At 40.9% G+C, this 14405-nt stretch overlaps 1 protein-coding gene across 1 annotated transcript in view; it reads left to right on the plus strand.

Moving 5' to 3' along the window:
- Positions 1–11982, plus strand: part of LOC146609202 (uncharacterized) — a 70464-nt gene extending 58482 nt beyond the window's left edge. Inside the window, exons 5-11 of the mRNA XM_085346600.1 lie at positions 2938–3156; positions 4613–4753; positions 7118–7273; positions 7362–7537; positions 9638–9772; positions 10583–10720; positions 11752–11982. Coding sequence (XP_085202726.1) covers positions 2938–3156; positions 4613–4753; positions 7118–7273; positions 7362–7537; positions 9638–9772; positions 10583–10720; positions 11752–11982 — 1196 coding nt within the window. The remainder of the gene's footprint in view (positions 1–2937; positions 3157–4612; positions 4754–7117; positions 7274–7361; positions 7538–9637; positions 9773–10582; positions 10721–11751) is intronic.
- The last annotated feature ends 2423 nt before the right edge of the window (positions 11983–14405 follow it).

Below are 14405 nucleotides of genomic sequence, written 5' to 3' on the forward strand. Positions count from 1 at the left end.
GAAGACCTTGAAAGGGATATGGGCCAAATGGAAATCAGGTAGTTTTTAACCTTTAATGGGAAGATGGAACATTTTTCATGGCACCTCGATAGCCTGTGAACAAAGGAGTTTAGGAGGACTTCAGGGTGAAGAAGTTGTGCTTTCATTAGACCGAATATGAAAAACACAAGAGCCTCACAAACTGAAACCACAGAACTTACAGTTACACATCTTACATGTCAAATGCTCTTTGTTAAGTTGAACCTTGGTTTAACATAACAAACGGACATGTTTTTACCTCCAGGGCAGCCTCTGAGATCTGTTTGCTTGATAAAATCTCCACTCTGCTTCTTCCATCACTTGGTTTCTGCACTGCTTGCAGGCCAAAGAATCATCTGACACCCTCGAAGAAAACATGTTTAATTATCTTTTCAAATTGCCATAAACGGCAATGGACTTTGTAAATGAAACTCTGACTTAACAAACAACTTCACTCTAGAGAAGGAGGAGGAGGAGCTTGGAACCAACATGGCCGCCCCTGTGGGTGCCCCTTCCTATATCACTCCCTACTTTCCTCTCTCTTCCACTGATATCAACAGCAGACGTCAATGACGGGACACATTTCAGAGTCATTGATGGAAATTCAATCAGATCTTTGATTTCAAAGAAACTAAAGTAAGTAAGAATACTTACTTTAATTACTTACTGAAGCATCTCCACAGGTGTGTTGGGAAATGTAGTGTATTTGTACCGTGGCAGTGCTGCTGCTGGTGGTGGTGTTGGTGGTGTGGCCCAATATTTGTGACTCTGTTGTGCAGTGTCGTGACTACAAGTGGCCGGTGCCTCTTTCGTGCTCTCTCTTGCTCTGTGCTTCAAACTGTAGTGCTCTTTTTTGTCTGAGTGCAGCATCTCAGAGTGTTTATGTAAAAAATGTATTTTCTGTTGTGTCTGGTGCACTTTAAATACATCTGCAGCTATCTTTTAACAGTGTATAGTGTTATATTTTTGAGCCTTTGAATAGCCAAGACCCCAACACCCTCCCTCATCCTTCATCCCCATTCTTTCCACCTATTTCCATCCCCAATTAGGCTCTGCAGGGACTGTTTGATTTTCAAATGAGATTGGCTGGCTTTGTCTAAGAGGAAAAGTGTTTCTATTTTTAGCCCAACCTGTTACTTGCCCCATGGACCGGGGGAGCAATTTCCAAAGCTCGCTCTTTGTTTATTCATGCCTGCTGGATTTTAATTTAATTTTTTAATCGATCAGTGTCTCCGTACCCATTTGAGTCAGTGAATATGTCCCCAGTTTGGAGCCTATATTTGCATCTTAATTGGACAGAGATTTGCCGGTGGACACTTCTCCCTGTTCTGTTTACACCGAGGGACTATTTCTTCTCTCTCCTCTCTTCGGCTCCGTAAAACATTTTTAATCACGTAAATTCTAATGAACCTCATTCATTCTGTTTACAAGAAGATGAGCAATTCTTGTAATTTTTAATGTGGGTTCGTCAGCATTTCACTCGACATCCTTTGTTCTTTGTTAAAATGAGCAAAATTTAACAAGCACATGGGCAACCACGATGACCTCTGACCTCATCATTCCTGCCAATCACCTGACCAAAGATTAAGCATGGTTTGCTGTGCATACAAACGAAGATTCAGCAGTGAATAAAGATGATAGAGAGTTATATGATACAAAAATGTATATTTATTTTTATGCTAGGGCTAATAGCTAATAAACCATCTTGCAATTATTAATTTTAAAATATTTTCAATTTGTGTCACATTGATATGCTGGCTTCTCCCATATTATCAGTCAAGTTACAACGTATTTGTGGAGTTATGGCTTTTAAGAGCCATGTTTCAGTTTTACAAAAGACAAATAAAAAAAAATGGAAAAAAATATTAGTGTTTTAGGATCTGTGAGGGCACACAGCTCTGGTTCAAATCTTCTGCTTAGATCCTGGCTGCACTGGCCTGTAGACTGGTCAGTGATTGCTTCTTCTTTTGGCTGATCCCCTCACCATGGCAACCACAGGTTGAAAAATGTGTATAACCTGAACGGTTGGTGAGTGGTTGCTAGAAGTTTCTCCACCACACTGAGTGTCTACACTCAACTTTTTGACCAGTATGAGTACACATCTGGGTCTCCGTGGGGAGTACTCACATGCCAAACAAAGTCTCATACTGAATCAAACATCTTGTACTATCGCAGCACGTATCATTATTATCTTAAACAATTTGTCTCACTATAGAAGCCGAGGAGTGACTGTCACGCTCGTTGTGGTGATTAGTACTGGGGTAATAACCGAGGTGACACATTTAAAACGAGTTGACTGCTGACAGCTGATATCCTCAGGTCCACACACAGAAAATCAAAGGCAGCAGTGGTTTAAAGGTCAGAGTTTAATGTGGTCCACAGAGAGATAAATATTAGCATGTTCCTCTTGAGGAAGGCTTATTATAATAACAAAAAGACCCGTGCAGACTAAATGCTTCTGAAACATGGCCGGTGTGACTAGAAGCTGTCCAAAGGACTGAATATTACTGCAGTCAGCAGAGCTTCTTTGGAAATAATGAAACACCAGTTCACCCACAAATACATCCATGCTCATTCTGATGATCCTAGCATACTACTGAATGCGTTTTTATAGATTAATGAAATTAAATAGGTGCCATGTTGTTGTCATAAAATCACGTTCAATCACAAATTCATTTATTACTGAGCTAACATTTCCTATCATCATCTCAAGTGTTAAACAGACCCTCACATTTCTCATTATCATTCTACTCCTACCCCCACCCCAACCCCCACATGAGCCTCAGATGGAGGTGTAGTCAACTGCAGGGGCCAGAAGTAGTTTTGACAGAGTTTTTGTGTGTGTGTGTGTGTGTGTGGTGTGTGTTGTACGTGTGTGTTGCTGGTCTGCCCCTCCTGCCGCCCTCATACCTCCTGTAGGTGTGACTCGCTCCATGAAGGACAAGGTGACCAAGCCCACCGCCATGGCCCAGGGTCGAGTGGCCCACATGATAGAGTGGCAGAGCTGGGGCAAACCATCTGCGGGGCCGCTAGGGGGAGCGGGCCATACCAACCTTCAGAGGGAAAAGGAGAGGAGGATGGAGAACGACGCTTACAGTGACCTTAGCGATGGCGAGAAGGAGGCTCGCTTTGCTGCAGGTGAGGACACACCTGAGTGCTGAATTTGCAAATATGCTACACTAATGCTTCAGTCGCATTGAGGAAACTGTGTGCAATGATTTTGCAATCTTGTCGCCTTTGAAATGGTTGGTCCACAGACGGACAGCGGGTCTGTGATTACTCGCAATCAGTATGTTATCAGTTTGTGATTAAATGGAGTCAAGCTTGCAATCTATTTATGATAATATTGAAAATGATTAATTAGTGCATCCATCCATTCTCTTCCATTTATCCTGTTCAGGGTCGTGGGGGGGCTGGAGACTATCCCAGGTGACTTAGGGCGAGAGGCAGGATACACCCTGGACAGGTTGCCAGGCTGTCGCAGGGCTAACACATAGAGACAGACAACCATTCGCACTCACATTCACACCTGTGAACATGCAAACTCCACACAGAAAACCCAGCCTGATGGTGGAAATGAACTCGGGACCTTCTTGCTGTGAGGAAAGGAGGAGCTTAGAAATCTTGCTTTTGTTAGAAATATACCCAGAATACAACCACGAGGACAAACAGCTGAGTTGAGTCCTATATTGCAAAAAGCTGCATCGTAGATGAGTTTTGCTCAGCGCAGACTGAGTTGCTGAAGTGCCTGCGTTTGCAAATCATCACTAATCTTTCTGAAAGAAACTGCAGTGAGTCCAAGTCAGACCACCGTTGTCTGGTGACAACCTCTGCAACTACCTTGCACTTGTGACGTGCAACCAGAGGTTGAAAGTGTTGCTCAATAACTGGATGACTTCTTGGTTGTCTGTTGCATGAGCAGGTTGTCATTATGTATATAAGACTAAAGGTAGACTTTTTAGTAAACATAAATAACAAATGGCAAATTGTTTAAAAAAAAAAAGTCAGTAAACAGGATATAAAGAGTCTGGAAAGTGAAGCCAACTTGCATCCTTTCCAATTTTTTCAGAGACCATAACTGTGCGTCCATATTTTATTCACAATCAATCTATCCTACAAATTTGTTCATCTCATGCTGATTAATGGCTAGAATTACATGAATACAAAAGATTTAATAAACTTATAACAAATACTTGGCAGTCACTTTCAGAACATTGCAGCTATTTATTAAAACAAAACGAAGTCTGAAATGTTATTAGACGACCTTGTGTTGTTTCAGAAAATGAAACATTGATCAGATTTTTAGGTAATATTTAGCTGAGCTGTCGCTGGTAATTAATGACTGCAGCACTTTCAGAGAAAAAACAGGGTGATGCACTTTCTTTGAAAATGAGTCTAATAAACCCTCAGTATTCTCCTCCAATCCAACACAAACCTGCTGTTTATCCATATTAATGACTGTTGTTGTATCATTAATTAACATGTGTATGTGGTACCAGAGCAGGGACTGGGATTTGCTTCACGTTCATGATGTTTTAGCGAGTCGGGGGATTTTTTCATTCTTGCTACATGCATTGTTTATCTCCATCTTCAGGTATCATGCAACAGTTTGCAATTTCTGAGGCGACTCTGTTTGGTTGGAACTCGATGGACGGGGAGAGCATGGGAGCCGGCTCCAACCAGGGCAGCGTCGCCCACCTGAGTGAGGTCAACCAGGAGAGCATCACCAGCAGAGGTCAGTGCATCACCAGCCGGCCCATTTGGTGACTCGGTTTAGCGTTTGTTTTGTCCCACTGTTCGGTCGCTGTGAGCCACAGCAGAGTGACCAGTTAAGTCTTAGATGTCAAGCCCGGTCCTTGTAAATTAGGTGCTATGGTGCTACATTTGGTGCCATCAACACAATAGAGATTAATTATGTTGATGACACAATATGTGGAACTACTGAGAGGATCTAAGAGTTAAATGTGAGACAGAGATTTGTGATAAATTAACTCACTGTGTCTAAAACCTGAACGCTGTTAAAGTAAAACACGGACTCACTTTGTGCAAGAGATTCAAACAGGTCTCAAACTCACGTCTTTGGACCACACAGTGAACTCCGGGTTTTACTCCAATGTGAGTTGTAAAAAAAAAAAAAAAAAAAAAAAAAAAAGAGTCCTGTCAGTTTGTCTCCAAAGCAGGGGTAAAGGACTTTTGGAGGGCAGGCTCACAGCTGCACATGTCTGCCTTTCACTCTGACCGGGCACTTACTCAATAACTTCCAAATGACAAATTCAGATGACAGCCTGCCAGTGCTGAAATACCAGAGCACATTCTGTTAGGGCTTCATGTCTGTAGCCCAAAAGAGCTGCGTGCATCAAAGGCAGAAACAGACTGGATGAAAGTTGAGGCGATTTAAATTTTGCACAAGGTTTTATTAAAGAAAAATGTTGGCAAACTCATATCCTGATTTGAGCCTCGGGTGATAAGATATTTGTTTCAAACACATTCTGGCCTCACAGGAATGGCTGTGTATCCTCATAAAAATCAAAGCAAAACAAGAAATACTCCCATATTTTTCTTCCCATTCTAAGATAAAGTAAAACTAATGTGTACGCTTTAACATTTACCTGCATACAGAGTAACACTGTAAACTCTCTGTGCAGGTAAATGTTTGTTCTGACTGGTGTTTAGTAAAGCAGAGCACTGTCCAAGCCCTGAGGGAGCCTGTAGGTTAGCACAAGGACTTAGCCCCGCTCTCATTAACACCACCATATGGGCTCTGCTCAGTGCTTTATCTAGCATGCAACATCAACATACACACACGTGCAAGGGATACACACACAACAACGGTTACACAGCTACTTCATATCCACATTAGGACTGAGGGCATGTTTCTCCTCCACAGCGCTGCATCCCTCCATGGCTCTGCTCTGTAGATAAGCTAATCATACTGCTATTAAAGTTATTACCATATGTTTCTTTTGGCTGAGGTCAGGTTTAACCCTGTTTTATATCAGCCTAGATAAACACTAATGGCTGAGGTGTAATATTAGATCTTCTGATTTAGATTTAGTTCATTAGAAAGGAAATAGTATCCATAAGAGATCACAACAAGGTTTGCAATTAAAAACAGCGTGGTTCTGATATTGCTGCGGAGTTATCAAAAGTATTTTTTCGTGCTTTGTTTGTCACAAAGTGAAGAGAAACAGTCATCTGTTGATTTCCATCATATGTTTAAGAAGAACATTTCATTGTTTACCTTTACAGTACAGTTTGGGTGAATTTTGACCAAATGTATCTGCAACAAATTCTGAACTACAGATCTTTTTCTCCTGTCTGACTTTAATAAATGGATGATTAATCATTAATAAATGTTTCAGAGTGCAGGGAGAGTAATTATTAGGTTTTAAAATAAAACCAGACCCAGTATATCTAAGACATGAAAACATAACAGCCAAAATTATAATATGATTATTAATTATAATGATTATATTTTATTGAAAGTGAAAGAAGCAAGAACATTCTGGAACTGTTAGGATTTATTATATAACCACTTATAACCATAACAGCTTTTAAACACATCCACACAAAAAAATCCTCATAACTACAGTTTGTAATCATGGATAATAATTAAGCTGTAATTAGCACTCAGAGCACGCTGCTTGCTTATTGCAACTTTCTCTGTGCATTCAAAGCTATGGTAGAAACGCCAGCTCAGGTGCTTTAATCTCAGTTTAATGTCAGTTAGCTCAGAGAAATGAAAGATCTGAATTTGTTTGTTTTTTATTCTAAAATAATGTAATTTAGGGTATTTTTAATTTTTGTGGCTTTCAAATCTCAGAATAGGTAACATTTTATCCAAAAAGTATGCGACAGTTAATAGTTTGGTAAAACCTCTGAATCTAAACTGATTGAAGTTTCCATATTAATCCAACTCCTAAACTTTTGCAAACTAAAAAGACAAATTACAGAACGTTCCAGCTCCGCTCCTCCAGCTACGTCTTGATTTTTCTCTGCCCATGACTTGGTTTACCCCTGCCTCTCCACCCTAGCAGCGTCTTCTCTGTCTGTGTTTTCCTCTACAACGCCTACCATCTGTCTGTGCTTCCCTGTACAGACCAGGTGCTCCATCACTCCTCTGCGGATGTCTGGCCTCACACCTACGTCTCGCAGGGCCTGTACTGCCTGTCGTCTTCTGACGCCTGGGATCCAATCACCAGCCAGCCCTCGGGCGTGGCATCGCCTGCTGCAGGCTCCTACATCATGGCTGCCGGTGATGATTTATCATCCTCTCTTACAGGCTTTAAGCACCAGACTGTGTCACTGAGCACTGCACACTGGGTGTCTTGTGGTTGTTGCAGGTGGCAGCAATGGAGCAGGAGGCACACCTGGTGAGGGGTACGAGGGGACAGTAGGAAGTTACATTCAGCAGCACCAGGTTCAACTCGCCCTGCAGCAGCAGAGTCAACTCCAACATCTCCAACAGCTTCATCACTACCAGCAGCAACAGTTTCTGCAGTACCAACAACAGCAGCAGGTCTGTGAAAGTGATTTTTATAAAGCCTTGCACTGTTTTTCATATAAACACAGCGGCAGATGCATCAGACATGTCGGCACCAGGGATAAATTTCTATCAAAGAAATGGATGTATCCACTGTTTATTCACCAACTGGTTTCTGCATTGCTGATTGAGGCCTGAAGCTTAGTGTTAGGATCATCACCAGCTTGGGTTTCTGAAAATAGATTTAACAAAGGTGTGGGACAGACAAAAACAACAAACAGAGGATATTTAATGCTCATACGGTAATAACTCGTAAATCACAAGTTAGCCACGTCTTTGCTTGTACCCTAGTTTATAACATAACAAAATAATTACATGTTATATTAAATAAGATTTAAAAGTAGTAATTCATAACATAAACCCATCCAAAAAACATCTACTGAGGTCACACATGAAGCAACAAGTACAGACGTTTTCCCAAAGACTTATTTACAGACAGACTTAGAGAGGTCGCCCCCTGGTGGCCATTAGAAAGGATGTAGGTTCTGATTACTTTTCAGACCTAGAGGCTGAATTTGTCCTTTGTGTATACTTATATCAAACTCTTTTTACATCATGGGGCACGTACACCCCACTTACATCTTAAGTGGGCCGAACCAAATCATTCTTTTCTGTCTGTGTAAGGATCTTTAACTACACATTCAATCCATTTGATATAAGAAAGATAGAAGAAGAAGTGAAAGAAGTGAATTATAGTCAGGACAAATAAACAAATGTGGAAAATTATAGAAAGGGTTATGGCCTTTACTTAGACTCTCCTACAGTCACAATTAAATTAGTAATTCATAATTAATGAATCAAAATAAAAAATATAATAATTATTATAATTTCTATAATATAGAAATTTCTGTTATATTTTACTTGTTACTTTGGTGTAGTAAAAAAGGCCATGGGGGAGGTCTTTATCAGAAGGTGAAGCTGTAAAACTGATAAAAATACAGCCCTCCTTATTATAATACCCTCCTTTACATTTTCCAAAGATGTCCAGTGGGCTGGATTTAAGCCTGGTTCTGGTCCCCGGGCCTTATGTTGGACACCTCTGCTTTAGGGGAAAAAGTCCATGATGGCTGAACTTTAACTTTCTCAACATGAAGGAAAGGTTTCCACCTTGTTTGGTGAGATTTTGCAGTGTTGATGGCAGCAGCTTCTTAAAATGGAAAACACAAATACCACTCAGCAGATTCAAAGCACCTTCACAGATAACTGTTACACTAACACAGTCCAGTATAAATCATGCATGCACACAGCCTTAGGTCTGCTGTCCTATTAAATCTATACACCACATGTTTCTGCTCTCACAACATGTGCGCTTGCTGACCTTGTTTAAGTTTCTTATGGGTTCATTTTGTGCAGACAGTTTGAATATTGTTGAAATCAGCTGCTGACTTTCAGCTCTCAGTCTGCTGGAAGGTTTTCTGCAAACGAAGTGAGTCACGGTGAACTGTGACACCCCGAGACTTTGTTGGCTGCTCTTGCATTGGGTGCATTCTCAGAGCTCATTAAATAACTGCGAGTTATGAAATACATACTTGAAAAGGTCAGGGACTGTGTCTTAGAAAAGGTGTACTGATCCGAGACCACAATGGAAATGAGCTTGTTAGCTTTACCGTGTGTATTATATGCCTTCCCCGGAGAAGGAGACTATTGAACGTGTTACATTTAGAATAAAATCTTCCAGTCAAGGCATTTCCGCACCGTTCCCTGCAGCAACCTCATAATTTAGAGAGATTTTAAAAGTAGAAGCCAAACTAGAAGAGAGTGGAAAAAAAAAATACTAGAGTATGTGTCCTCCACCTCCTGCAAAAGCCCTTGGGATAAATGTTGGAAGAAAAAAGCGGCCTCGTCTTTTGTTTGGCGATATGTGCGCGTTACAGCACTACGCCGTCCATTATTCAAATGTCAGGAGCAGTTGGTTGTGGGTGTTTTTAGATTCCTAGTGGGAGGCAATTTTATTGTTCCAGAGAAAAACAAAAGTTTAAAAAATAAGCGGCCACAAGCCAAGAGATTGTTGATCGGGGTTACATATTAACGGCCAAATCCTGAATATTCTGTTTTTATTCTTGCTTCCCTTTACAGTCTATGGAGCACAGGCTACACAGTGCCTCCCATTCACTCCAAGCCACGCCCAATAGCACCATCCACAGCCTCGGTCCACCCACTCACCCTCGGCTAGCTGACCTGTGGGGAGCAGCACAGGTTGAGGCACATCAGGTAGGCGCTCGCCTGCTGAATCCAAATGCTCGGATTACAGAGCTTGCAGACTCGATGGTGGTTTAATATGTTCTGACAGAGCGGCTATGACAGTTTGCAAGGACACAAGGGTGCGTGACTATATATGTAGTTGCAAGGATAGGACTCTGTCTCCTGTCACTATTACAGAGTGACTGAGACAATGCAGTCATCATAGCCGTGACAGCATGTCTAGTTTCTGCTGGAAGCTACGGTTTATGATGTTTGGTCTCGATTAAAGATAAAGGTTGAATGCTGATATATTTTTGTGTTTTCTCTGCTAATTCTTTGTTTTATGAATCTGGCTTTGTTTATATCAGCAGGCCTATTTAGCACACATCTGTAGAGCAGTGAAAGATGAACTGCCAGGAAAGTCTGCAAGGTAGGAGACAGGCTGGAGGTCTGCATGGAGCACTCAGCATGACTGCCTGAAGTGGATTTGATGAGTTTTGAAAGAGATGTGTAAATCAGCCTGGTCGTCAGAGTGGCATGCCACAAGGTCCGCAAGTTTCAGCGTTTGGAATCGGCATCTGTATCTGTTGCACCCAGCTAAAGTGTATGTTCTTTTGCTCTGACCACCTGCAGATGAAAACCATGCTGGGTCGGGCCATCTCCTGTTCGTCTTCTGTTTTATTTGTCTTTTTATTTTACCTGTTATCAGGGACTTCTGGAGCCCAAGTGAAGGACGGATGTCAGTTTAAATTACGTGTGAAAATGCCACTAACCTGTTGAATCCCTTTCCAGTTTAAATTCCGTTCAACAAGCGCTTCAGTCAAATTTAACTGGTTGCAGGTGGAGATCGTTGGACACTTGAATGCACAGATGGCTGACATGGTCGGAGGCGTGGTGGAGACGGTCGGAGAAGAGCCAGAGCCTGAGTCTGAAGACTTCCCTGAACAGCGTGAAGAGGAAGAGGAGGAGCTAACAAAGGTGAGTTAGAAACAATACACTGTACTAAAAACGCTGAAGAATCAGGAAAACGTTATTATTAAAAACTGCCGCTTGGGTGTAAAGGTAAGTCAATCCCATTTTAAAACAGTAATATTGTACATAAAAGAGCAGCCCATACCTTTTTTTAATATTTGTGGTCATGGTGGAGTACTAGGTTATCAACTAGTTAACAAGCTGCAGTCTTAAACTGCGTGTTGCATCACACAGACACACCTACCAGCCGCCTGGAAACAAAGCAGCCAAGCTTTGACAATCTCCAAGAGACAATTTATTAAAAAAAAGATAACCCAGCTGTTTCAAACAGGAAAGTATCCATGGAGACCAAAACTGTGTTTTACATTTTTATGCTAAAAAGCTGAATATTTAATATGGAAACCTATGGGGATTGAGTCAAGTGGCCATGTGATGAACTGCAGTTTTGTCAAATTTCCAGACTCCTGTGCACAATAAAAAATCATGAACAGTTTTGGTCTCCATAACCAGTTTCATCTTTCATAACTATTATTATTATTTCAGATTATCCGAGTCACCGAACTGAACTTCTTGACCATGTTTGTTGTGTTTTTTTATTAATGAAATTATATGACAATTTTATTGCTTGCACAGTTCAGCATGAAAAGTGACTGTTTTAGAAATCTGTGCTGTAGTTTTGGTGAGTGAAAGTCAAATCTTTTGCTTATAAATATTTATAACTAAGCACTTGACTAATTATAACCACCCATTGTTCCAAAACTTCACGACGGCCAGTATGCCTAAATGAAGCCTGCGTAATGCCACTTGACAAACCCTTGGGTGAAGGGATGGTGGCATCTTAACCGGGCAAGCTCTATTGGTTCTACTGCCCCAAATCAGACACATGACTAACATTTTAGAGAGCACAATTATTTCAAAAATTGGCTCTTATCTGTAAGAACAACATGTAAGCACCTTACAAGAATGAATAACAGAGCTTCACTCACCTGCGATACAGAACAAATGTCCTTAAAAATCTCTACTTCCTGCCTTCACAGGTAGAAGAGGTAACATTAACTTTGGAGCCAGAGCCGTGCTCTTTGACGCCCTCCCCGCTGAGGGAAGATGCCCCTTCGACCAGAGGTTCAAGCCCAGGACTACCAGCACAGACCACCGAACCCGTCGCAGAGAGGATACCCTTTGACGTCACGCCCTGCGTCGTCCAGTCATTGGAAGAGAAAGATGAAGAGGCAGACGAGGGCTCCATTGTTGTTGTTGCAACCAACTGAGTCATTTGGACGAAACACTGTCAAAAACTGGAAATTAATACTTCAATAATCAGTCAAGCTATTATCCCAACCCCTCCCTCTCCCAAATATTTACCTACTTTGAGGCCGAGGAAATGCGACTTTTTTTTCGATGAGAATGTGGGATGTAATGTACACTATGGCCAAGGAGACACCCCTACCACCAGTCTAGTATGGGAAATCTGGAATATCACATATATGAGACTAATTAACTTTAATTTAAGGCAGAAGAGAGACTTGAATTCAGTGACTGCTGAAACAAGCTGTTTGAGAATAAAGATGTATTCAATAAACAGTTTGGACTGACTGGAACAAAGAACCAGGACTGAAAGCCAAACTGGCAACAGAGGGATGGGGGAAAATTAAAAGAAAGGATAAGAAGAAAAAAGTTAAGGGCCTATTTATAAATTCAGCGCAATACAACAAACATGGGCACAATCAGGGTTTGCAAATAATTCAGAGTGGCTGTTTCAAGATGCTTTCAGCATCAGAAGTAGGCTTTTGTATGCAAAAATAAACACCCCTTCAAGGCCAGAAATACCTGGTCAGAGAGCAGTTTGATTGGCTAATTAATGTGTTTAGGTTTGACTGACGGCTGAGATGTCTTGATGAGGTAAAGACGGCGTAATCTAGAACTCATGGCAACCTGAGGCATGCACTTGGAGTTATTTGCAAACACTTGCTCTGGACACAACCAAAAGAACGTGCATGCTTTTTAACAGTGAACTAGCCCTAACAGTATAACACAGTAATACAAAGTAATAATATATCAAATTGCTTTTTATAATAAAAGGGAAAAAATCAAATAAACCGATATGTATTTGTATGAATGTAACACTGTATGTATGTTTGTATGAATGTAGCTTTGTTTGTGTGTAAAATATATATTCTGGGAAACAAATTCCTCTCTGTGCTGTTCTGTGCCAAAAACGTTTTTTCTCCTGTGATGCCTTCATTAAGATAATGTGTTACCTCTTTGCCTTAATGAGCAACTTTCTAAACAGGGGAGAGCTGTCAAGGTTTATGCAGGACACGAAGGCAGACATGATGGAAAAGTGAGCCATTTATCGGCTGCTTACCCAACGCATGAAAGGCAATTAACCACAAAATGAGACATGAGGAGGATCAAACACGAGAACACCAAGAGAACCAAACACACAAACATCCAACTCAAACTAGGAGCTGACGCTTAACACAGATGAAGAATTCAAAACTAACGCTAGAGCAGCAACCATCTAATCAGGAATCAGGAAGCCACGAAAACAGACTTCAAATTAAAAAAAGGTCAAAATAAAGCTCAACACACTGGAGTAACAATGAACGCATGAACCCAAACTAGAAGAGGACATTACTAGAAAACCCTGAAGTAAAAACAGACTCTGGAATATCACAAGAAATCAACTCACTGTCAAATAAATAATCACTAACTGAAATACAAGCTCTCAGAATCTCCTTTGAGAGTCTGTCGTTTGACTGTGGGCGCTGCACTCTAGAGCTAAACATTGTTGAAACATTTGAATTATGTCTTAGTTTTTAGTTTCATTTTATGGCTTTTATTGTAGTAAAACACCTTCCTATAACTCTTCCTTTAACTGCCATTTATTGTATCTACCAGTAATGCAGTTACATTTGATTACCACAACCACAGTTACACTTGTAAAGTTATCATGTAGAAAGTATTTTTGATGATTCAATAGGGACTCCTTTATTTTTGCCATGTGCAGGAATTTATATTTGGCCAGAGTTACTAGGCGGGACAAATAAAAGTGACGTCTCAGTGATCATAAGGGATGTTTGCAGGTGATCCATTAGGAAGTGAGAGTGAACGAGCACAAGCTTTACGCATGTGTTTCTCTCCAGAAGCAGCAAATGAAGTAATGTGGGAGCAGGAGGGGAAGGTGAATTGATATGTTCTAGTATAAGGGCTGTCTTTGGACTGTGTATAAGTCTGTGTATAACAGCCGGGCTATAGGATGTGTAGAGGAATAACACGGTGCAGAAATTACCCCATGATCCCGACTAATCCAGGAATTAATAAATTACTCCTTTTGTTCCATGTGCGTTAAATACAGACATTTTTTTCCCTGCATGCCATGTGATGTTGCAGCTATTCAAAGTCAGAGAAAAGAATCTGACTCAGCTACCTGAGGGCAATAAACAAACCTCTTTTTACAAAATCCCCATTAAATTCAGTGATGGCTACACAACATATGCCAAGACTCAACTCAACAATTCAACTCTGAGTCACATTATTAGCCGTATTTTGCCAGACTTCTCTATAAGTTATGTAATAGATCTAATACTAGAGAGGCATACAGAGCAAAATGCATAAATGTGATTTGTGCTGAATAAAGATGCACAAAAGCTTTTGTGCTTTCTGCGGTTTTCTTTATTTGCAATTCACA

This window comes from Diplotaxodon limnothrissa, linkage group LG22 (genome assembly GCF_057381915.1).
Source record: "Diplotaxodon limnothrissa isolate DT_005_m linkage group LG22, D_limnothrissa_male_GT1.1, whole genome shotgun sequence".
In the NCBI taxonomy this organism is placed as follows: domain Eukaryota; kingdom Metazoa; phylum Chordata; class Actinopteri; order Cichliformes; family Cichlidae; genus Diplotaxodon; species Diplotaxodon limnothrissa.